Below are 24,359 nucleotides of genomic sequence, written 5' to 3'. Positions count from 1 at the left end.
GTTGGAGGAGAGAAAAGCCAGTCATATCTTGTCACCAATGCTAAGAGAGAAATGTTATTCTTTTTCTGAATGTATGTATGCAAAGTTACACTTGAGAGACATAAAAGTGTAGGTGTGTGAGAGAAATATTTAACAAGGACACTTCTGCAAAAGTGAGTGAGAAAAGGGATAGGAAAAACATGGAGGAAGTTAGACATATGATCAGAGATGTCTTGTTTTCATATACTAATGAAGGAATATGAACTTATCATGCCATTGTGTCTATCACACACACACACACACACACACACACACACACACACACACACACACACTTGTTTATCTCTTCTTTTGTGTCTTTTGCATAGAAAATGGATTTCTCCTCAATTACTAAGAGAACAGAGTACAATATCAGACAGAACAGCTAAATCTTTAAAGTTTTTTGTCTCTTGTCTTCAAAACAAAAGTTCAACCTCTTTATTTGTCTTTTGTTTGGATTCAAACCTACCATAGTCAAATGACAGTCTTTAGAAATTAGAGTGGGAACCTTTTTAACATTGTATGAATAGACTTACTAAGTGTATGGCCTGAGAGTCATGAAAGTGTGTCTTTTGCAGCAGGAATCCTGTTGTGACTCACAATCAGTCTGGACTTGCAACTCTGGTCCCTTAGCCAGTTCTCACCTTGGTCTGCATCCTGTCCTTGCCTGTGATAAACTCTGCAGTGCCCCCTGATACCCGTGCGATGCCTTTGATTAAACTGGTGGAGGCTCCTTCTCCAATACCAAATGAGAAACATCTGCAACAGTGAAATGATGAATGTTAGAAATGGGCTCTCCATAGCAGAACTATCAGTTCTCATGGGCTGCTAAATGACCCATGAGGATTGGTGAATATCTTTTCACCAACCCCACATCTGACAGAGGGCTGATCTCCAAAATATACAAAGAACTCAAGAAGTTAGTCCCCCAAACAACAAACAACCCAATTAAAAAGTGGGGTACAGAACTAAATAGACAATTCTCAATAGAGGAATCTAAAATGGCTGAAAGACACCTAAGAAAGTGTTCAACATCCTCATCCATCAGGGAAATGCAAGTCAAAACAACTCTGAGATACCATCTTACTTCTGTCAGAATGGCCAAAATCAAAAACACCAATGATTGTTCATGTTGTAGAGGATGTGGAGAAAGAGGAACACTTCTCCACTGCTGGTGGGAGTGTCAACATGTACAGCCACTTTGGAAATCAGTATGACGACTCCACAAAAAACTGGGAATCAGTCTACCACAAGATCCAGCATTTCCACTCTTAGGCATATACCCAAAAGAAGCACATTCATACAACAAGGACATATGTTCAATGATGTTTATAGCAGCACTATTTGTAATACCCAGAAACTGGAAGCAACGTAGATGTCCCTCAACTGAAGTATGGATAGAGAAAATGTGGTACATTTACACAATGGAATACTACTCAGCAGAAAAAAAAACAATGGAATCTTGAAATTTGCAGGAAAATGGATGGAACTAGAAGAAACCATTCTGAGCAAGGTAACCCAATCACAAAAAGACAAACATGATATGTACTCACTCATATGTGGATTTTAGACATAGAGTAAGGATTACCAGCCTACAATCCACACTGCCAAAGAAGCTAATAAACATGGAGTTCCCTAAGAGAGACTTACATGGTTCCCTGGAAAAGGGGAAAGGGTCAAGATCTGCTGAGCAAATTGGGAGCATGGGAAGAGGGGGGGGGGAGCTAGGAGAATGGGAAGGGGAGAATAAGAGGGATGTTGAGGACATGAGGGAGCAGAAATGTTGAGTCAGGGGAAGAATACATGATAACAAGAATGGAGAGATCATAATAGAGGGAGACATTTTTGGTTTACAGAGAAATCAGGCTCTAGGGAAATGTCTGGAGATCTACAAAGATGACACCAGCTAACTATCATTGCAACAGAGGAGAGACTACCTTAAATGCCCTCCCCTGATTATGAGATTGATGACTGCCTTATATGCCTTCATCCAGCAGCTGGTGGAAGTAGAAACAGACACCCATAATAATCACCAATCTGAACTGGAACCCAGATGCAGAGAAGGACCAGTGATGAGCACAGAGGTCCAGACCATGCTGGACTGTGAAACACACAGAAACAGCTGACCTGAACATCTGGGAACTCTTGCTCCCCAGTCTGATAGCTGGAATACCAGCATGGGACTGATCCAGACCCCAGGAATATGGGTTTCTGTGAGGAAACCTCAGAAATCTATGGGACTTCCTGTAGAAGCCCAGTATTTATCCCTAGCATAAGTGTGGACTTTGGGAGCCCATTCCACACAGAGGGATACTCCCTGAGCCAAGACACATGGGGTTAGACCTAGGCCCTATCCCAAAGGATATGAAAGACTCTGATGACACCCTATGGAAGGCTTCACCATGCAGGGGGAGCAGAAAAGATATATGACAGTTAAGGTTTTAGTCAGGGGGTGGGGTAGGGGAAGACGGGTGGGAGAAGGGAACTGGGATTGTCATGTAAAACAATCCTGTTTCTTATTAAAAATATACTGTAGATATTTTACAGTATAGTTAGAGTTTCCAGTACACACACAACTAAAGAAGCAATGAAAATCTCTAATAAAACCAAATATTTGTTTCTTAAAATATATAAATAAATAAAAGATAGTTAAATCTGAATAAAAAACCATGAAGAGATACAGCACTTACTTCAAAGTCAGTGTAATGCTATTAATTTTTAGAAATCAGGCTTTATTTCTATTAGCTTTCAGAAATGCTTAAGTAAGTAAAAAAAATTCAATGTCACAAATCTTTCATGGAGAAAGCCTCAGTTTCATGTTGTTAATGAAGATCTAGGGCTCAGAGAATTTACAAAATATGTTCTATTTTTCTATGAATTTCCTGTAGTAAAATATATAATAGTCAAGAATATATATGAAGATATAAATATTTTCAAAATTTAAATATAAAGTAAATGCACTGACACGTTGGCTGATACATTCAGTGTCTGTGGACTTTTCATTAACGTCAGTCATCAGCCACAAATCCTGTGATATGTGACCTTAGAATTAGTGTTCTCTGTATATAAACATGAGGATCAAAGTTCATATTGTATTTTAATTCCTTCTTAACTTGTAAAGCAGTCACTATTGCTTTTAGCATTTTCAAGTTTATTGATAAGATAAGCAGATTAGTTGAGTTTCCATGCTTTTGTCATGCAGACCACCTGGAAGTGAAATACACAAATTCTTAGATCCTGATATTGAAGAAGTCACATATAAGATTCAAGAAAACCACAGTAAGTTCTACTCACAGAAATACTAGAGTAGATTATTCAAGCCAGGGAGAATGAGATACCTACAAATTATAATTTAAAAAATTTGTGTACATGCAGAAAACTACCAATAAAATAGGCTCCAATGACTGCTCAGAGAATATGAAGCTAGAAGCCAACCTGAAAATGAAGAGAAGAAAAGAGTACTGAGCCTCACTATGCTGTCCACCATTTGAAGCTTGTGTCACGTGTGGATGGCTGAACAGCTAGGCAGCTTCAGAGTAGTAGGAAAACTGTGGAGTTTTGAGTTGTGTCAGTGGTAGTTATCCCTGAAAACACCTGAGAATTTTTCACAGAACATTGTAGAAATATTAATATATAAGAGGTAGAGATTAGTAAGAAGTGATCTAGCCATGAAATATATCACACTAGATGGATTCAGACTACCAGTTTCTAGTCTAGACACACACTGAAAGCAAAGAGTAAGCCTATCGGGGGAAAATACCATCTAAATACCAATAGTCCAAAAATACATACTAAGTCCATTATGTATGAAAATCACATTGGCCACATTTAATAAATAATTAATAAAGTTTTCATAAAGTAGGAAAAGGGCATGATTTTTTGATGCTTGGTATGCATTGAACCTGAAACCTCCCAACATAAAAATCATGGGATTTCCTCCCCATTAATAAATATTCAATATCCTAAGACATAGGGAACAACTGAATTCCAGAAAATGTGGCAGAGATTGCTCTTCAGTAGTGAGATGGATTAACCCATAAGTGCAAAGTGGGACTATGCTACAGGAATAGTCATCATTTCTACATAAAATAATAAAGGATAAAATCACCACCTACCTCAACAAGTGAAGTGCATTTGTGGAAATTCAATGGTTCATTTATTAGTCACATGAACACACACCAGTTCACATTGTGAGTATACACACACACACACACACACACACACACACACACACACACACAGAGAGAGAGAGAGAGAGAGAGAGAGAGAGAGAGGTTGAGAGAGAGACTTTCTATCCTTCTGCTTGGCCACAAAATAATAAGATATTGATAATAACATCAAAACAATTAAAAATCTCTATATCAATCATTATACTCAATGATATAATTTTTCATTTAAATTCTTTAATTAGTACTCATATTCACATATCCATCCCTCCCACTCCCTCTCCTTCCCAACCTCCTATGTTCCCCACCAATCCCCCCAAGCCATGCCCTACCTGCTCCCCAGGGTTAGTGAGGCACTCCACAGGTGACCTTGAAAGTCTGTCATATCATTTGTGGGAGGGCCTAGGCCCTCCTTTCTCTATCTGGGCTGCAATAGTATCCCTCCATAGGGAATGGGCTCCCAAAGTCCATTTGTGCTCTAGGGATAAAGATTGGCTCCACATTTAGACATCCCATAGACTGTCTTGGCCTCCTAGCTGGCACCCACATTCAAAGGGCTTGGTTTGGTTAATGGTATAAATTTTAATGTAAGGTAAAAAAATCAATAATCATTACTGTTATGATTACTTCCAATCTAATTATTTGTTCTTTTCTTTCAGGCAACTCAGAAAAGAAGGCATAGGAAAGTATAAGCACTTGAAAAATGAATACAAAGAAAATGAAAAAACTTATAGAAAATGTAAAAGTAAAGAAGCTTGAAAGCACAAAACTATAATCTCAGGATTTGAGGAGCTCAGAGAAGAGGCTCAAAAGACATAGGCCCTAGGATTTGTAGGAAAGTAATGACTCAAAATGCCTGACCTAAAAAGGACAACAGTGACTTTGGAGCATGCTTGAATCTTATCAAGTGGTGGGGAGGCTGAGGCTGAAAGGTGAATTTAATGCCAGTCTGGGCTGCATAACATAACTGAGGCCAGACTGCTTTATGGTGTGAGGGTCAAGAAAGAAAGAGAGATGAGTGAGGAAGAGGGAGGCAGGGAGAGAGACAGGATGGGAGGAAAGGAAGAAATCTAGAAGTATTAGCAAGTACCTCCTGGTATTGACATATTCACTATGCAAAGCCAGTGACTAAAACATAGGAGAAAAATAAAAGTCTATGAATTAATTTTTGTACAGACATAAATAACTGGAAAATATTATAAATTTACTGCTAAATAGAGATATTAATTATAGATTATCCATTTCAAAGTACAAGAAAATAATTTTGAAAATATATATAGATGTATGAAGATATTAGTGTGTTTAACCTGATCTAAATATCTCTAAATAAATGTGTATCAGGCCTGATGCAATTGCCCATGAATTACACAATTTTATGTTTTTATGTATCAATTAAAAAATTTTAAATTGAAAGCCATTTCTTTCTATAGGATAGAAGAAGGGAAATCTAATGAAAATAACTACATAGAAATATGAGATAGTTCTGAGAGATTCTGAATGTTCTCCTAGATAAGGAAATAAGGGAAATTACAGAAGTCATGGAAAGTAGCACTCTCAGCAATAAGGAATCCCTTCAGATAAAAACCCTATTTTGTTGCCTTGGAAATATAGCTATCATTAAAATTTGCAGTATTTTTTAAATTTTTCCATTATGTATGCTAGGAAGCCTGCAATCAATCTTATCCCTTAGCCAGGAGCCCTGTATAACCTAAATGCTAAGGTTTGTTTAGTCTCATTATAAGGTTACTTGTAGAAATGTCTTCCTACAAGGTCACAAAGTATGGGTAGGAGTAAATATTATTTTTATTTTTCTGTCATATATTACTTTGAGACTCTCCATTCCATACAGTTCTGTCCTATTCTCTCTCTTTCCCAGATCCCCTCATCCTCCATTTCCTTTCAGAAAGAACAGGCCTCGTATCATGGCATAACAAGATAAAATAAAACTAACTACAACTTAGCAAACATAAAAAATAAATTTGTTACACAGCATAAAAGAATAAAAAAATGTGTTCTAGTTCCTAAAGTAGTCAGCATGAGTATCTTGTAGCCTTAGATCATTTATATTGTGTCATAATATATCAGAAAGTAATGCAAGAATCAGGGAGTACATATTGATAAAACAGAAAGAAGCAAAGGAGGGAAGGAAGGATCATCACATGCTTTCCTTTGCAAATAGAATTTACAAACCACTATGCGGAAGGGAGATGCATCTCTGAGCAGGGACATGCAGGAATCTACATTAAGTCCCAAGAACCATAGCAGAAAAATACAATAAGAAGAGGAGGAGGGCTAGGAGGAGGGTAAGAAGGACAAAGAAGAGGACAAAGACAAGAAGGAGGTCAAGGAGGAACAGTCAATAATCTGTTTTTCTACTTAAGTAATTACTGATCTGGGTTAATCATGTGTGATATTTAAGGCTACTAATAAACATTAATAAACACAAGTAATAAACATTACTTGTGCACACACTTGTAAATCAGTCTGTCAGATGCTGCCTTTAAATAAGTAGTCAAGGTAACGTCACTTGACACATTGATGATTTTTGAATAATTATGTTACAAATAACCTGTATTATTCTAAATATGAATTAAAACTATGGATTATGTGAAAATAATTCTAATTCTTCATCAAAATACAAAGGACCTACTCCTGTGATAGTTCTTCATTATTAACTCCTGGAACAGAAAATATTAAACAAAGAGTTATGAAATACTTTGGTGGAAAAGTTATGAAAAGTGGACTCTAGTCTCAAATGATAATATGCAAATATTAAATATACTAATCAATGTGGTTGTTTTAGGGTGATTGCTTAATAGGGTGATTGCATTGTCTTTTGAAGGTGAGTGCATAATGCTTTATGTTGTTTTTATTGACTTCAACAACATATATTTACTTGTATTATATGCACTCAGTATCACTGTCTTTCTCATCACTATCCAAAACAGGTTATTTCATTAAATATTTTCAGCCTAAACATATATATATATATATATATATATATATATATATATATATATATATATATATTCATGAAGGTTCACATCTCTGATACAAGCACTCAGGAGGGCAGAGGCAGGCAGCATAAATACATGAGTTTGAGGGCAATGTGTTTGATATAATGAGTTCCAGGAAAGCCAATATCTAGGAAGGAAGGAAGGAGGAAGGAAGGAAGGAGGGAAGGATGGAAGGAAGGAATGAAGGAAAGAAAGAAAGAAAGAAAGAAAGAAAGAAAGAAAGAAAGAAAGAAAGAAAAAAGAAAGAAAGGAAATCCTGATAAGGAACAGAATAGATTCTCTAGTGCATTGGAAATCAAGAAATACGAGAGATTGATTAATTTCTCTGGTTTACTCCTGTAATACATTTGTGTCAGTGGCCAATGGATTAGAAAAGACACATCAGAAATAGTATGGACTTGTACCAGTGCTCACCATGACAGCCAAAGCACTGAAATTCAGGGAAAAATAACCAGAACAAGATTACCGATTATCTGTGATGAAAATGATCTTGAAGTATATTTTAGATTATCTAAAAGAAATAAATTTTGGATGCAGCCAGGTAATCCTAGATTCTTTGGACTTAAACCAAGAAAAGTGAAAGTTTAACTCCTGCCAGGGGAATGAAGAGTTCAAGATAACACTCTATTTCAAAATAAAACACAAATTAGAGGCCTGGAATAGAGCTGAGTACTGGAGTTATATTGGTTGTACTGTATTTCATAATTTCAAATTGGAAGGAAGATAGTCCACAAGTCTGGAAATGACTTCCTCTGGAAACTAAGGGTTACTAAACAAAAACCAGGAAATGGATAACCACTTATGAGTTGTTGGTCAAAGAGGCCCAGAAAACAAAATACAATATTGCCATTTCTCATGGTTGCCTACCTAAGAGAGATGTTAAGACCTTAATGCTGAAGGAAGATTGATGGAGATGGGAGGGAGATAGAAAATGGTGAAGAGAGATAGTACATAGAATGTATATATACATATATGAAACTGACAGACAATACAGAGAACAAAATCCTTTGATAGGAAAGGGTAAATCAACTGCATAGCTTGAATAGAGAAAAAAATTTAACTGTTCACATACAAAAGTCATAATTCAAAAGGGAAACTTCAGAGAATAGAAATTGAAGAGGCAATTACTTGTGTCAGAGATGGCAGCCAATGACTGCAGTTCTAGCACTCTAGAGATAGAGGCAGGCAGAAGGACACCCACAGAGGCCAGCCTGGTCTAGTAAAGGCGTTCCTTACTAGTCAGGACTTCATAAGGAAGCCTATCTTAAAAAAAGAAAAAAAACCAACAGTTTTGATAGTGAAAATGTAAACTATTGAGTAAGAAAATAGTCTTCAACATACTCATATTCAAAATATAACACCAAATACATATCAATAATAAAAGAAAGTCTACTAGAGAAAGCAATAATAGTAGTATAGAGACTTAAAGGAATATTAAAGAGGCTACTCAGTGCCTATTAAATATTTAAAATAGAATGAAGTACAGCTATTAGGAAAATAAAACTTTAAGCTTTGAGACACCTTGTCCCATGCACATTTTTGGCTAAATTTTAAGTACAAAAAACCCTCAAATTGTTAGGAAAGAAAATAAGTGGGAAATATATGTAAAGCTATGTGAGTTTAATTGCTACAACTTGTAAAACTACCATTCCACAGAAATTGGACAACTCTATCTAATTAAAGAATAGTACATTTGGGTATGTTCATGTGACTGTGTTTCCTTTGTGTGGAATTGGGGTCTGGGATCCCTGAAAATACATTAAAACATGTGCCTTTACCTTACTCATATCCTCCCATATAACTATAAACTTGAGGACATATCTGGTGATAAGTAATACAATCACTACAGAGTTCAAAAAAAGTTTATGGTTATGAGCATTAATATAAAATATACTAGACTACTTCATTGAAGACATCCACCAATGAAACTTGCCTATGGTCACATACAAATTATGTTGACATCTAAATAAACTGGTGAGATAAAGAGCAAAGGTGAGGTATACAGAAAGACATACAGTGAAACTCAGTATGATACCAAATCAAGAATCCACAAAAATTACCCTTGATCTAGGTTTAAATTAGTGATTGATGGAAAGAGAGCAAGAGAAGACTGGTAACTGACCAGCTCTGGACCTGTGTTGGATGCAGAGTGCACACTGTGACAGCTCATCTGCCCAGAATAAATGACTTGAGTAAGTTTCTATTGTAACATGTCAATACCCTTACAATGAAAACATAATTCAGTATAAACTTCAAGAGCTTTGGAAAAATAAGGAACAAAGACCTTCTGGTATCACCTTTAAGTGGAAAACTACTTTCTATAATTTTATAGAAATTAAAGGGTCAGCTATTTAAGTGGAAAATCCTTGAGTCACTTTGTGCTTGTAGAAGCATGGCATCCTGTGATATCATGTGGACCAAGTCATATGTGGTGCTGCTTGGGTTTCAGGCAGCACAGTTGAAACAATACTCCCCTCATACCTGTGCTTCTTGCTGTTTAACTTAACTTCATTAATGACCCTAAATGTGCCATTAACTTCTCCATCTGTGAAGACAAAGACCTGGAAAAAATGCATTCATTGAGATTGTGTCTAGTTCATCAGAATACAACAGCATTGGTCTTTGTGGCCCACAACTGTTTCTAGTCTTTTAGCTTCTTCACACAAGGGTGGAGACCACAGTGCTCTGCTATCACTTGCTCCAGCTGGCACAGAGACTCTTCAATGGAAATAGTTTTGCACCATGGAAATTTTCACACCCTCCCTATGCAGCTTTCATCTTAAACTTTTGTGGTAGCACAAAAGAGGACTGACTGACTGCCTAATGGAATAGAGGAAAAACACTGCCTCTGGTCTTTCCCACCTCACTGTATTGTAGATGACTTAAGTTTACACATTACTCACACAATTGTATATGGGGGAACTGGGGATCAGGAATTGGAAAACTACACTATTCATCCGTACTAGTTTGCTTCCAAACTTACCTGTAAGGGATGACCAGGAATGGAGGGTCCCTTGTAAATGTTGAGGAGTGGTGTTAAGATTTCAGTGCCCCCTAGGTCAGCTCTCAGATGCTTCACTCTTTTCATTGACTCTTCCATTGTTTCCTGAGTGTATTTCACACTCTCCCTTAAAGAAACAAGCATGACTGACTAGTCACATGACAGTAGCACACACTGCTATTCCCATCACAAAATTACTATCACAAAAATTGCTGCTGAAAACCTCAATGCCCAAGACTACTCTGCACTAGTCAGATTAAAAGTTAAAACGATTCTTTAAAGTACGTTTTTTTCACAGTCCCGAAGGCTTCCCAGAAACTTACGGAAAGAATTTTTCATAAGAAGATCCAAATCGATAGATGTTGAAATAACAACCCATAGGTAAACTCTTCAGCAACAGCAACAGAGTTTCCTGAAGGTGAGAGAAGATGAGGAGGTGGAGTGAGAGAGATCTCTCATACCTACCCAAGTCTAGTTACTCATGGTATAAAAAGTCATCATCTCCTGCCAACTTGTATTTCAATGTTGAGATCACAGTGACCATGCTTGTTATTTCTTAGATGGAGAACTGACCTACAGCTACAAATGGGCCCTATTCATGCCCTTCCCAATCATCCAAACCTGGCCTTGCAGAAGAATGAAGAATCTGGCTTTACCTTGGCAGCCTCTATGCGTAGCTGAGAATCATTCCAGTAGCTCAAGCGGGATCCCATACTTCCAGAGCAGTCCATGAGGAATACAAATTCTCCACAGGCCCTTGAGCACTCCACTTCTGGGAGATCTGGATAGAAGCTCACCATTGCAGAAGGAGAACCCATCAAACTATCTGTACAGAAAGGAGAAGAACCTTGTAATGGGTGTTTTTTAGTTCCCAAGACTCAATTTTAATTCAATAGAGAACTGAAAAGCTAAAATATAAAACCCTTTGTTTGAGCTTTTTGTGCTGTGTGCATAGGAATAAATGTGAATGTTCAATATTAAAGAGAAGCAGAACAGAGATGAGAGTCAGGGAAATAGGGTAGGAACTAATAGAAGTTACCACCCAATTGGGTTTAAAAGACATCTATAAAACCTTCCATCCAAACACAAAAGAATATACCTTCTTCTCAGTAACACATGCAACCTTCTCTAAAATCACAACATAGTTGGCAAAATATAAAACCCCAACAGACATAAAAAAATTGGAATAACCTCCTATATCTTATCAGCCCCTGTCCTTTAAAGTTAGAATTCTCCCCTTCTCATTCTCATAGTTCCCTCTCCCTTTCTCCATGCTCCCAATTGCTCAGGCTATCTTGTCCCTTACACTTCTCCAGAGGAGGACACGATGGGGCAGGGATATTGAGTTGGGGCAAGAACAGAAGAGAGCAACATAAGAGAAACTATAATAGAGGGAGACATTATAGTTTTAAAGAGAAATCAGGCACTAGAGAAATGTCTGGAGAGCTACAAAGATGACACCAACTAACAATCTAAGAAACAGAGGAGAGGCTACCTTAAATGCCCTCCCCTGATAATGAGATTAATGACTAACTTACATGCCATCCTAGAGCCTTCATCTAGCAGCTTGTAGAAGTAGAAGAAGACATCCTCAGCTAAGCCTTGAACTGAACTGAAGTCCAGTGGCAGAAAAGGACTGATGAGCATAAGGGTCCATACCAGGCTGGTGAAACCCACAGAAACAGCTGACCTGAACAAGGGAGAGCTCTTGGTTCCCAGACTGATAGCTGGGAAACCAGCATGGGAGTGATCCAGATGCCCTGAATGTGGGTGTAAGTGAGGAGACCTTGGAAATCTATGGGGCCCCTTGTAGTCAATCAGTAGTTATCCCTAGCATAGGAATGGACCTGGGTGCCCATCGCATGCACATGGAGGGATATTCCCTGAGCCTACACACAAGGAGGTTGGTGTAGGCTCTATCCCAAAGGATATGACAGACTCTAAAGAGCCCAATGGAAGCAGAAAGGGTATGGGATAGATAATGTGTTCATTACGGGTGGGGAGGGGAGGTGAGGAGGTGTGGGAGAGGGACCTGGGATTGACATAAAATAATCTTCTTTCTAATTAAAATAAAAAGAAATTAAACATAAAGTTAGAATTCAACAACAACATAGATTTCAGAAGAATTACAAAATCATGGAAATTGAATAATGCACATTTGCACCATTCCTGAGTCAAGGAAGAAATTGAAGACTTCCAAGAATGCAATGAGAATGATGGAACAACACATCCAAACTTATGGGACTCTTTGAAAGCAGAGATAAGAGGAAAGTTCAGAGCAGTAAGCACTCACATGAAGAAAATGGACAATAGTCACACTAGAGAGTTAACAGCAAAAGCCAATGGCCTACAAAAAAGAATCAAACTTACCCTGGAGGAATAGCCACCTAGAAATAATCAACTTAAGGGTTGAACTCAATAAAGTAGAAACTAGGAAATCAATACAAAGAATCAATGTAAACAAAACTTGTTTCTTCCAGAAAATCAGCAAGGAAGACAAACCATTATCCAAACTTACCAAACTGCAGAGAGAGAACATGCAAATTAACAAAATCAGAAAAGAAAAGAGGGGCATAACAATGGACACTGAGGAAATCCAGAGAATCATCAGGTCATACTTTGAACACCTGTACTCTCCAAAATGCATATAGAAAAGAAATGGCTAATTTTCTTGGTAAATATCACTTACCAAAATTAAATCAAGAACAGATAAGAAATTTCAATAGACCTATAAACGCTAATGAAATAGAAGCAGTCATCCAATTCTCCCAACAACAAAAGCCCAGGATCAGATGGCTTTAATGCAAAATTCTACCATTAATTCAAAGAACAGATAATATCAAATTCTCCTCAAGTGTTCCACACAATAAAAGCAGAAAGGTCATTGACAAACATTTTTTATGATGCTTCAAAATTCTTGGTACTGAAGCCACACAGACACAACTAAGAAAGAGAACTATACACCATTATTATTCATGAACATTGATGCAAATATACTCAATAAAATATTGACAAATCTAATCAAAGAACACATCAGAAATATCATCCAACATGATCAAGTAGGCTTCATTGCAGGGATGCAGGAATGGTTCAACAAAAGAAAATCTGTGGAGTTAATCCGCAAAATAAACAAATTGAAAAAACAGAACAAAACACATGATTATCTCATTAGATGATGAAAAACGCCCTTGACAAAATCCAACACTCCTTAATTGTAAAGGTCTTGGAGACATCTGGAATACCTGGAACATACTTGAACATAATAAAAGCAATATAAAGCAAACCAATAGCCAACATCAAATTAAATGGACAGAAACTCAATTCGATATCTCCACAATCAGGAACAAGACAAGGCTGTCCACTCTCTCCATACCTGTTCAATACTGTATTTGAAGTTCTAGCTAGAGCAATTAGACAACAAAAGGAGATCAAAGGAATACAAATGAAAAGAAAAGTCAAGCTTTCACTATTTGCAGACGATAGGATAGTTTATAAAAGTGACCCAAAAACTCTACCAGAGAACCACTACAGCTGAAAATACCTAGAGCACAGAGGCAGGATACAAGATTAATGCAAAAAAAACCACTAGCCCTACAATATACAAAAGATAAATGGGCTAAGAAAGAAATCAGAGAAACATCACCCTTTACAATATGAACAAAGAACATAAAATACCTTGGGGTTAAGATAACCCAGCAAGTGAAAGAAGTGTATAGCAAGAAATTTGAGTCTTTAAATGAAGAAATTAAAAAAGACACCAGAAAATTGTAATATCTCCCATGCTATTGGATAGGTAGGATCAACATAGTAAAAATGACAATCTTGCCAAAGGCAATCTACAGATTCAGTGAAATCCTCTTTAAAATCCCAGCACAATTATTCACAGATCTTGAAAGAACAATTCTCAACTTTATAAGGAAAACAAAATACCCAGGATAGAGAAAATACCCTGTACAATAAAGGAATGTCCAGAGGAATCACCATCCCTGACTACCAGCAGCATTATAAAGCTATAGTCCTGAAAACAGTTTTGTATTTGCAGAAAAATAGACAGGCAGACCAATGGAATCAAATTGAAAACACTTATATTAACCCACACACCTAGGAACACCTGATTTTTGAAAAAGAAGCAAAAATTATAAAATAGAAGAAAAAAAGCATCTTCAACAAATGGTGCTGACATAACTGGACGATGACATGTAGAAGAGTGCAGATAGATCCTTCTCTATCATCATGCACAAAACTTAAGTCCAAATGGATCAAACACCCTCAACGTGAATCCAACTACACTCAGCCTCTTAGAAGAGAGAGGAGGAGGTTTCCTAGAATCATTTGTTACAGGACACCACTACCTTAACATAACACCAGTAGCACAGACACTGAGATCTACAATTAATAACTGGGACCTCTTGAAACTGAGAAGCTTTTGTAAAGCAAAGGATACAGTCAACCAGACAAAATGGCAGCCCACAGAATGGGAAAAGATATTCACCAGCACAAATCTGACAGAGAGCTGATTTCCAATATATACAATGAACTCAAGAAGATAGTCACCAAAACACCAACTAATTCTATTAAAATTGGGGTACAGAACTAAATAGAGAATTCTCAATAGAGAAATCTAAAGTGGCTGAATGATACATTAGAAAGTGCTCATCATCCTTAGCCATCAGGGAAATGGAAATCAAAACAACTCTTAGATACCATTTACTCCTGTCAGAATGGCTGAAATAAAAAACACCAATGACAGTTTATGCTGGAGAGGATGTGGAGCAAGGGGAACACTCCTCCTCTGCTGGTAGGAGTGCAAACTGGTACAGACATTCTGGAAATCAGTATGGTGTTTCCTCAGGAAAATAGATATCAATCTACCACAACCCAGCAATTCCATTCTTAGGCATATACCCAAAAATGCACATTCATACAAGAATGGCATTTGTTCAACCATGTTCATATCAATATTATTTGAAATAGCCAACATCTGGAAGAAACCTAGATGCCCATCAACTGAAGAATGGATCGATAAAATGTTGTACATTTACACAATGGAATGTTACTCAGCAGAAAAAGATAATGGAATCTTTAAATTCCAACAGAAATGGAGGGAACTAGGAGAAACCATCCTGAGTGGGGTAACTCAATCTCAAAAAGAAAATATGGCATGTACTCCCTCATACATGGATTTTAGAATTAGAGAAAAGGTGTACCAGCCTACCATTCACACTGCCAGAGAATCTAAGAAACAGGAACAAAGAGACACATACATGATCCCCCAGAGAAAGGGAAAGGAACAAGATCTTCTGAGCTAATTGGGAGCATGGGGGAGGAAAGAGGGAGTTAGAAGAAAGGGAACAGGAGAAGAGGAGGTGAGTGGAGGACATGACAGAGTAGGGGTATCTAGTCAGGGGTAGAATAGAGGAGAGCAAGAGATAAGATATCAAAATAGAGGGATTCATTTCAGGTTTAAAGGGAAATCTGGCACTAGGGAAATGTCCAGAGATCTACAAGGCTGATCTAACTAACAATCTAAGCAATAGTAGAGAGGCTACCTTAAATGCCCTTCCAGATAATGAGATTGATTACTAGCCTATATGTCATCCTATATCCTTCATGCAGTAGCTGATGGAAGTAGAAGCAGACAACCATAGCTAAACACTTTAGCTGAACCCTGGAATCCAGTTGCAGAGAGGGAGGAGTTATAAGAATATAGTCAAGGTCTGGTTGGAGAAATGCAAAGAAATAACTGACCTGAACAAGTGATTTCTCGGGGATCCCAGAATTATAGCTGGGAAATCAGCAAAGGACTGTTCCAGACTCCCCTGAACGAGGAGGTCAGTTTGGAGGTCTGGGCTTTCTATAAGGCCTCTGGTAGTGCTTCAGTATTTATCCCTACTACAGGAACGGACTTTGGGCCTTTAGTCCACATAGAGGGATACTCTCATGGCCTAGATACATGAGGGAGGGCTTAGGCTCTTCTCCAAATGATATGACAGACTTGGACGATTCCCTCATGGAAGGCCTCACCCTCCATCTTGAGCAGAAAGTGTTTGGGATATGGTATCAGTAAGAGTCAAGAGAGGAGGGGAGGTGAGGGAACTGGGATTGACCTATAAAAGAAGCTTGTTTCTAATTTAAATTTAAAAAATAAAAAAAGAAAACTGGGAGAAATCATTATAAATATGAACCAGGTCCAGATCTTTAGACATACAGCTTGTATAACAGTAGCATTGTTTTTAATGTGTAAAGTAACAGATTTCTTCCCACCTGGAGAGACAGGTCGTTACCATGGTACTAGCAGTCTTCTGGGTAACCAGAATACCATGAGACTGGTGAGAATGGATGTACACAATGTTTAGAACAATGTCCTGTAGGTGAGTGGTCAGCACTCTGTGTATGGTGTCTACTAGTTCTTTCAAACCAATTCAAGTGATTTCACTTTCATAAATCAGAGCTTCCTTTTTCATTAATAATCACCTCTACTTTTTAAGCTCAGCTTCTTCTTCTCACCTATACACATAGCAATTCCTACTATAGGGTTATTGTAAGGTTAGGTGATATAATATGCTTACTGAATTTAGTGTAGAACTTAACTTATAATTCTATACATTATTATTTTAAATTTTGTGTAATTATACATTCTAAAATTAACATATCAGTTGTTTCATGCATTTCTGTGAATCATGATCACATTAAAGGATTATAGTGAGATAAGCTGTCCCGTAAGCTTCCTTCTCTTGTGCTTCTGAAAGACATACAGACAGAAAATCATACGGCAAAATATGTGACTGAGAAGAAGAAACTAGATTCACAGATGGAAGGAATTAACAAACCTGAGATTTGACCAACTCTGTCCCCTGATAGGTTGCAAAACTGGTCATAGAAAAGAGGTAAGAAAATCTTCATGGATGCAAGGAAAGGTAGACAGAAAGGTAGAAACTGAGACCTTACTTATTACTTATGAATTTTCAGCATCTTAAGGTCCTATATCATGGATAAAGCAATATTCCTGATTGAAGACCAAATCTGAGTTTGAATATCTCATGACACCAAAAAAGAAGTTTAAGAAATCAAAAACATTGAGATGAGGAAGTTAACAGAAACCCAAGGAAGCTACAATTTCCCTTAGTAACTCAGAGGGGAGTGGCTAGACAGTGAAGGGAGAAGAAAAAGCCCCTACATGTGGTTCAGTATGAAGTCACCTTTGTAAAATATGGTAATGTTATATTGGTGGCAGTTAGGTATGCAAACCAAGCTTCATGGTACAGTCCTCACAGTGCTTACAGTTCCATCACTGAAGCCTAAGATCAGACATCACACTGTGAAAATGATTGGCCCATAAGGTACTCTCATGTATCTAACCTGAAAATGATTATTTGTAATGCCCTTCTTGGGTTGGCTGATGACTCCTGCAAACAAGCTCAGAATGGGCCAGAAAAGACAATGAAAGCAAAACATGTGTGGGAACTGTGCCAGCTTTAAAAAATGTTAGTATACATATAAGGGAATGTTTTAAATGACAATCACTAGATGTACATAAGAAACAAAACTCGATGGAAAGCTAAGTTTAGTTTAAGAAAAAAATCAAGTGAGCTACAAACAAAGAGTGTTTGCTGGATTCTTGTGATTGTTTCAAAGGTTAATTTCTACAGGACACAGGAAACCTAAAACTACTTCTGAGTCAAATTTGGCCACTATTAGTCATAATACAAAAAAGTAAGAACTAACAGCAAGATTACATCCAGTTGTGATGAATTAACCAATAAAATATATTTATTCAAAGTGTAATTATTATTCATGTAGAAAACTACTATATGCATAATGCCTAGATTATAATACACTTGTTTTTCTAATTCAACTATTTTTATAGTGCTATTAGGAATTATAACTACTTTTCTTTTCCCATTATTTAGTGGCTGTCTTCCTAAATTCACCAGTTCATTACAATAATGAAATCATAACTCATTGGGTAACTGATGACAGAAATAGTGACTGCACTACTTGTTTATATCATTTACTAATATTGGATAACATTATAATATCAGTCAAAATAATCTGCATAGTATATAGACATTTAGATTTATTTCAGAAGAAATATTAGCAATATTATAATTGTAAAAATGAGTGTTTATTATATGCAGTTTAAATTTTTTCAAAACAGTTGAAACAAATTGATTTGCTTACACTTATCTGAGAATGTAAAGTCATCACACCATGTAAAGGATGACATTTTATCAGATTGGGACTTCAATGATCCTATGAAAGGAAAAGTAGTCACTGAATTATTTTTATTTGTCATTTTTGTAAGATCAGTTATTATTACATGTTGATAATAGGCTGCATATTTTCTTTGAAATATTTGGTCATACTTTCCCTCTAATTATCTATGAATCTATGTAAATTAGCCATAGGACATATTCACCTTATTACTTATTAATCCTTGTCATATTTCCATATGGAAGTGAAAAGTCAATATTTCAATGGTCATACACTGATCCTGGATAGAGAATTGAAAATCAGGACTGATGGAGAGTTACATCTTAGAAAGGGACCATAGTGGGAGACAGGAAATACCTGGCTTCATGTCCTGCATCCCCATCTCCACAGCTACACTGGGGCTGTGCACTTCACTGTAGTAAATCAGGAGTTCCACATCCCGGTCAAACTTGTGTCCTTCAGCCAAGGAAACCTGAGGAGGAGACCAGCAGAGTAGCCATGTTAGAACTGACACTGATCGCTCCTGAGATAAAGTCAGAGTACAGGGTCCCAGGCTTCTTCCATGAAGACACAATCAGAAGTATAGAAAAGACCGTATGAAAAAGGGTCTACATTTTACCCAGGAGAGAAGGTAGATAGTGTGCCCAACCAAACATGAATGGAAAAAGTAAGGGGGCATAGGAGGAATGAATGATGACTAAGTCAATGACAGGGACAGAGGGGACTTAAAGTAGTGTTATCTTACTATTCACCTGAGCAGAAGTCTTGTCATGACCTAGGTACTGAATAGGACTCAAGGAACAGTTGGATTGGACCCTCTCAATGCCATGCTGAGAAGTGATGGTGGCAACCATGCTGAGTGTGTAGGGCAGGTCCTCCAAAGCGACTATGGGTGTCTTTATATTCAAACAACTGTTTGCTGACTGTTCTATAAAATGTACATTATATCTGTTTTCCATGCCAACAATTTCCAACAGAAACATAATTTGGTGTATCCCCCAGCCATTCTACTACTGGTTTTCAAAGGCAGAAATTACTTACCAGAGAGTTGGTATCTTGGATTCAAGATTGCTGGGAGCACATAGCGCAGGGCACCATCTGTTTCCAGAGGCAGTTCCTGCACATACCTCAGCGTAACTCCCACCTTAGCCCCAGGCTGGAGGTTCCCAATATTGCAAGAAAAGACATCCCTGGAGTAGTCATCCTCTTCCAATAAGTAAGCTTGGTGGCCCTGGGAGATGGCATTCTCATAGTTTCTCTGGGCCTACAGTAACCAAAGGGAGAGTTGAAATGAAATAAAAAAAAAGGAATACGGACTGTTTAGGTGTATCATAGATCCTGTGAAAATCACAACTATTCTCTTAGCTTCTACTTGATTCCTTCTGCCTAACTGATTTTAGCCAAACAGTAAGCAGAAGTGAATGAAAAAAGGAACAGTTATGAGTTGTTTATAAAGATAAATGTAGAAATCAATTTAAAGTAAGAAGAGAAGAGAAAATGTACTTATCATTCACACCTGCACCTTCTCCTGCAGTTCTGCCACAATTTTCTTCCCATCCACCAAGGCTTCAAAGCTGTAGACAGCAGAGTCTTCATCCATGGGGAATACAAAGATGGCCTCTACTGGGACTTCTTCCTCATTCTCATAATTTAAGGTTGCAGACACACCAGCCACAAAGTCATTAATGGACAAGGTTACTGAGATGCTCTTCAGTGGTACTGGGGAAGATATCAGTTTTTAGGAAATCAACAAACTTTACTACAGTGGTACTATAGATGAGGAGCTGTGATAGGTACAATGACCTCATCACTTAGCATAGTATTCATCACTTAGCATAGTATGGCATTCTTACCTGGCTCCATGTCACCAGTGATTAGACCACAGTGATCCTCCATGTTGACTTTACACATCTGTAGAAATGATACATCAATAAGCAGTTCATGTTAGAAATTATACCATAAATAACTGCAGCTTATGTGCTTCTCTTTTGCAGGAGCAATTTAAAATTCTTAGTGTGGGAATAAGGATATGTGGAGAAAAGAAGGAGGGATGCCAGCAGTGATAATCCTGATTCATGCTCCTCGTGTGGTTAGGCTGTAAGAGTCCATTAAACTGGATTTCACTAAAATACCTTCAACTCTTTCAAACACTGTTCTATATTTACAAAAGTTGTTGAATGAACTACCCACAGGGCCTTGGATAGATTCCATAGGTAAACCCCAGCATTCTCCATTCCCAATGAGTCAGTCTTAATAGTTTATTTACTTTTATGTTCTATGTAAGAGTATCTGCCTGAAAGTATGTCTATGCATCACATGCAGGAATATACTCTTACACATAACATGTTTCACAAATCATAGGATGTTGTATTCACTGGGGCTGGATTTACAGATGATTCTGTGTTGCCATTTAGGACCTGGAACTTGCCCTCTGGTCCTCCAGAAGAGAAAGCAGAACTCTTAAAGACTGAACCACCTCTTCAGCCCCTATTCCCAGGTCATCCCTTGAATACCTGTGAGATTCAAATGGCATCCTACATTATGTTACTCTTATTTAATCAATTAACTTTAGTATTTAGTATTGAAATTACCCACTTTTTTATTTATTTTCAAGATATTGCCACGTGACTCACTACTGGTCCAATGCAGACAGTAAATAAGTCACTGGGATCTGCTTAAAACTAACTGACTATTGATATCATCTTGTTTGCCGCATAACATCTATCACATTGTAACCATTGCTCAGAGAACAGAGAGAAGTGTCAGAAAGTTTCTAACAGTCCATGGTCACAGACGACTACTGTTAATCAAGGTTGTTGTCCACGACAGAGCCATTGTAGTCATGAACTCAAATCAGGTGCTGTAACTTGCACAAGACAAGCACCATCAAACCAGTCAATATTTAAGCATGTACAGTCTAATACCTACCTGGGGAAGTTTCTTTTTGTTATCCCTTTGAGGTGAGGCAGTCATTTTTTTCTTTAGGGATTTGGTCCCATGTAGGTTGCCCATACTCCAGTTGATGACCTTGCACCTATGTACATATTGGCAGCACAATTGGATTCAATAGGTTAAGAAATATAAAAGGATATGCTTTTGGAAGAGGGACCTTTTACTGGTCCAGATAAGCTAGAAGGTGAGACTCAAGGTGATACAATCAAATGTATTGCACATACCTGAAAATTTTTTAAAGGATATATTGACAATATTATATATTTTTAAAGTCATTCTCTGGTATAAAGGCAATATGTGTATAATGTTGTTTTTTCTTTTATAAAAGACTTTCTTAAATATATTTCATAAATTATGATTCTGTACATTCCTGATTGTAATATGAAGACAAAGCAATTGATTTATTTTTAGGAATATTTTTAGGAATATATTTAGGAAAATATTTGTGAATATTTTCTCCACAGAGCCAGAGATTGGGCTATTGCTATTCCGAATCATGATCCCAAATAAACCTGGAAGCTATGCTGGGACTTTCTAAGCCTGAGCACTTGCTAGCTTGCCTCTCCCTGTTGTCACTGTATGTGACCACAGTGTTTTACACCACCAAAGGTGGTTTAACCTGGAAATCCAGCCTAAGGACCCAAAGTGGCACAACTGGGAACACACATCATGTTTGTTCAGTCCCCCTAGAAACCCAACCTTCTCTTTCAGATCTACAAGTTGGAAAACCCTTTTGAAGTATCATCTTTCCATCGCTGGGCAATCCACATCAGCAATTCTGAAGGCTTTGGAGGTCTGTGGCTTGGTCCTCTAGCAAGATCCTAATGATTATTTTAAACTCTCAGATTGGGGTTGTAGCTCAGTACAAAGAACTTTCCAGCTTTTGAAAAAATCCAGAATTCGCTCTCTAACCTAAGACTTGGTAGAAGTCTGGGGATACCTCCTAAGTCTCCATGAACACCACCTCCCCAATATCAGTGGTGTTTTCTATACAACTTACATCAGTCACACAAATCTATCAAATAATGAGCTATTTTGAACTATTGGAAAAGTCTGACAGCATTAGAATGGCTCAGAATTTGTCAGTAGCACAGAGGTAGCAGCTAAGCAAAGAGGAGGGGGACAGCAAGCACTGGGAAGGACTTTCCCTGGAAGCCTGTAGAGGGGCCTGGAGCAGGAGAGAATTTCTACTGACAGTAGTAAGAAGCTTAGAGCCAGACAGTCACCCAGGAGCAGCTCAGCTGAGGATGGACTGTCTGGCAGCAGAGATCTCAGGCTGGCAGTGGCCACTGCAGGAGGCTGACTGAGAAAAGAGGAGGACAAGGCTCCCCTATAGTGAGACATTGATTTCCTGATTCCAACCTCAGAACAAATTTATCTCAATGAATGTGTCACCCTCCCCTGATCCTTCCTTTGTCTTCAGTTTGTGGAAAGGGTTCAAAGGCCTTGTGGAGAAGACTGTATCCAGGGGTGACTAAAGTTACAGCCTCAAAGTGGATGCAGCTGTGGATCTAACAGTCATGTCAGTTAGTACCAGATCAATGGCTGCCAAGAAGCAGGGTGAGTCAGCAGGCCACACCGGATGGTTACAGCTTCAGGGAGAGGGAGAATCTGTGCTTCAAGCTGTGAAAAGTGATTCTAGTGGGGAATGAAGAAAAATGGTTACTTAATACATGGGCTCTCTAAGACCTTCAGTGCCAGATGTGTACAAAGGGCACAAGTTCAAGCTCTGGGATGTCTATAGAGAAGGATTTATGGGCTGCAATGGATCAGGGTGTGTGGAGAATGAAAGCTCCATTTCCTTAGGACAAACTTACCTGAAACTGAGAAGAAAAACAAAAAACAAAAAGCAACAACAACCTATTTTGTGAGCTACAGAAAGGGTAAGAAGAACAGGGAGGAAGGGAGAGAGAGAGAGAGAGAGAGGGAATATGAACCTGAAATAGAGATCATTTATGTACTATTAATCTAGAAAAATCTTCAGACACCACACGCCACCTCTAGATTTCTGCTAAAAGGTACTTACAATTCTTTGTGGTGTTGGCTAGCATAAGAGGCTCTTACCCTTTAGATGCAGCAGCTAGGATTCTCCTCAGAACGCAAAGTTTTCATCTACTTCAAGTCCCCTCTGCTTATAGCAGCTGTAAAAGAAAGCGAAAGCAGATAAAGTCAAACTAGAAGGGGGTAGGACCCACCCCCTTCTAGGGACCCGCTATAAAGTTACAATTGTATGAGGAAGGGATAGATTGAAAATTCTCAGTGAAGTATTGAATTTTGCCTTGTGTCTTGATGAGTGTTTTGCTTAAAATTTAGAGCAATTGCCAGGTTTTCCCATTGCATGTTCCAACCAGAGAAATATGTGAAGAGACAGTCAAAGGCACAGGATTTTATTTTCCAGGTTAAACATTGCAACTGTACCATATTAAAATGATACAAAATGCTGTTCAGCTTCTTAACAAGCTTGCTCAAAGAGCATCCTCTCTGCTACATCTGACAAACAGGAATATTCTGTGCATTATATTATAGCATTGGCTTTGGTCTATAGTCTATACCTGGAAACAGGACACACATTTCTACTACCAAATAATTTCCTCCTAAATTTTGTATCCTTGAATCTATAAAATTAGTATAAATTTATAATTATCTCCTGAACTATTTCAAGGTATAATGGATCAAAATGCATGTGAAGCTTACAGATGGAAATGCAAATGATAATGAATTCCAATGTCCTCACAGTTTCTCTTTTATGAATAATGGAATTTTTTTCACTTGCCAAACTGGTTGTAAAAGAGAATGCGTATGTGTAGGAATCATTTCCTGTGTTGTTCCTCTGACACAATGTAACTCATCTCTGATGTCTGCAGTATCTGGGTAGCAAAGTCAGATGCTGGTAAGGCTGGCAGAGCTCATTCTCTGGTCTAGTGGCGTCAAAGTCTCGAAATTGAAGTTGCCTGCAGTGCAGACGTGAAGGTTTGTTTTGAAAGCAGTGAA

At 37.8% G+C, this 24,359-nt stretch overlaps 1 protein-coding gene across 6 annotated transcripts in view; it reads right to left on the bottom strand.

Annotated features, from left to right (window-relative positions):
* LOC100774045 (von Willebrand factor A domain-containing protein 5A) overlaps positions 1-24,124 on the bottom strand; it is a 32,071-nt gene extending 7,947 nt beyond the window's left edge. Inside the window, exons 1-14 of one of the 6 annotated variants that reach the window (XM_035443579.1) lie at positions 24,063-24,124; positions 23,433-23,509; positions 21,345-21,450; positions 20,270-20,327; positions 19,933-20,135; positions 19,458-19,680; positions 19,169-19,344; positions 18,774-18,888; positions 18,384-18,455; positions 10,859-11,028; positions 10,526-10,614; positions 10,185-10,329; positions 9,683-9,762; positions 663-777 (exon numbers count right to left, since the gene is read on the bottom strand). In XM_035443579.1, coding sequence (XP_035299470.1) covers positions 663-777; positions 9,683-9,762; positions 10,185-10,329; positions 10,526-10,614; positions 10,859-11,028; positions 18,384-18,455; positions 18,774-18,888; positions 19,169-19,344; positions 19,458-19,680; positions 19,933-20,135; positions 20,270-20,327; positions 21,345-21,428 — 1,530 coding nt within the window. In that variant the 5' untranslated portion in view covers positions 21,429-21,450; positions 23,433-23,509; positions 24,063-24,124. Of the gene's footprint in view, positions 1-662; positions 778-9,682; positions 9,763-10,184; positions 10,330-10,525; positions 10,615-10,858; positions 11,029-18,383; positions 18,456-18,773; positions 18,889-19,168; positions 19,345-19,457; positions 19,681-19,932; positions 20,136-20,269; positions 20,328-21,344; positions 21,451-23,394; positions 23,510-24,062 lie in introns of those variants that run through there. The other 5 variants (XM_035443581.1, XM_035443580.1, XM_027411835.2 and 2 more) reach the window with 5 other exon arrangements.
* Between the last annotated feature and the right edge of the window lie 235 nt (positions 24,125-24,359).

This window comes from Cricetulus griseus, chromosome 4 (genome assembly GCF_003668045.3).
Source record: "Cricetulus griseus strain 17A/GY chromosome 4, alternate assembly CriGri-PICRH-1.0, whole genome shotgun sequence".
Taxonomy (NCBI): domain Eukaryota; kingdom Metazoa; phylum Chordata; class Mammalia; order Rodentia; family Cricetidae; genus Cricetulus; species Cricetulus griseus.
This window is presented reverse-complemented; position numbering and strand designations above follow the sequence as displayed.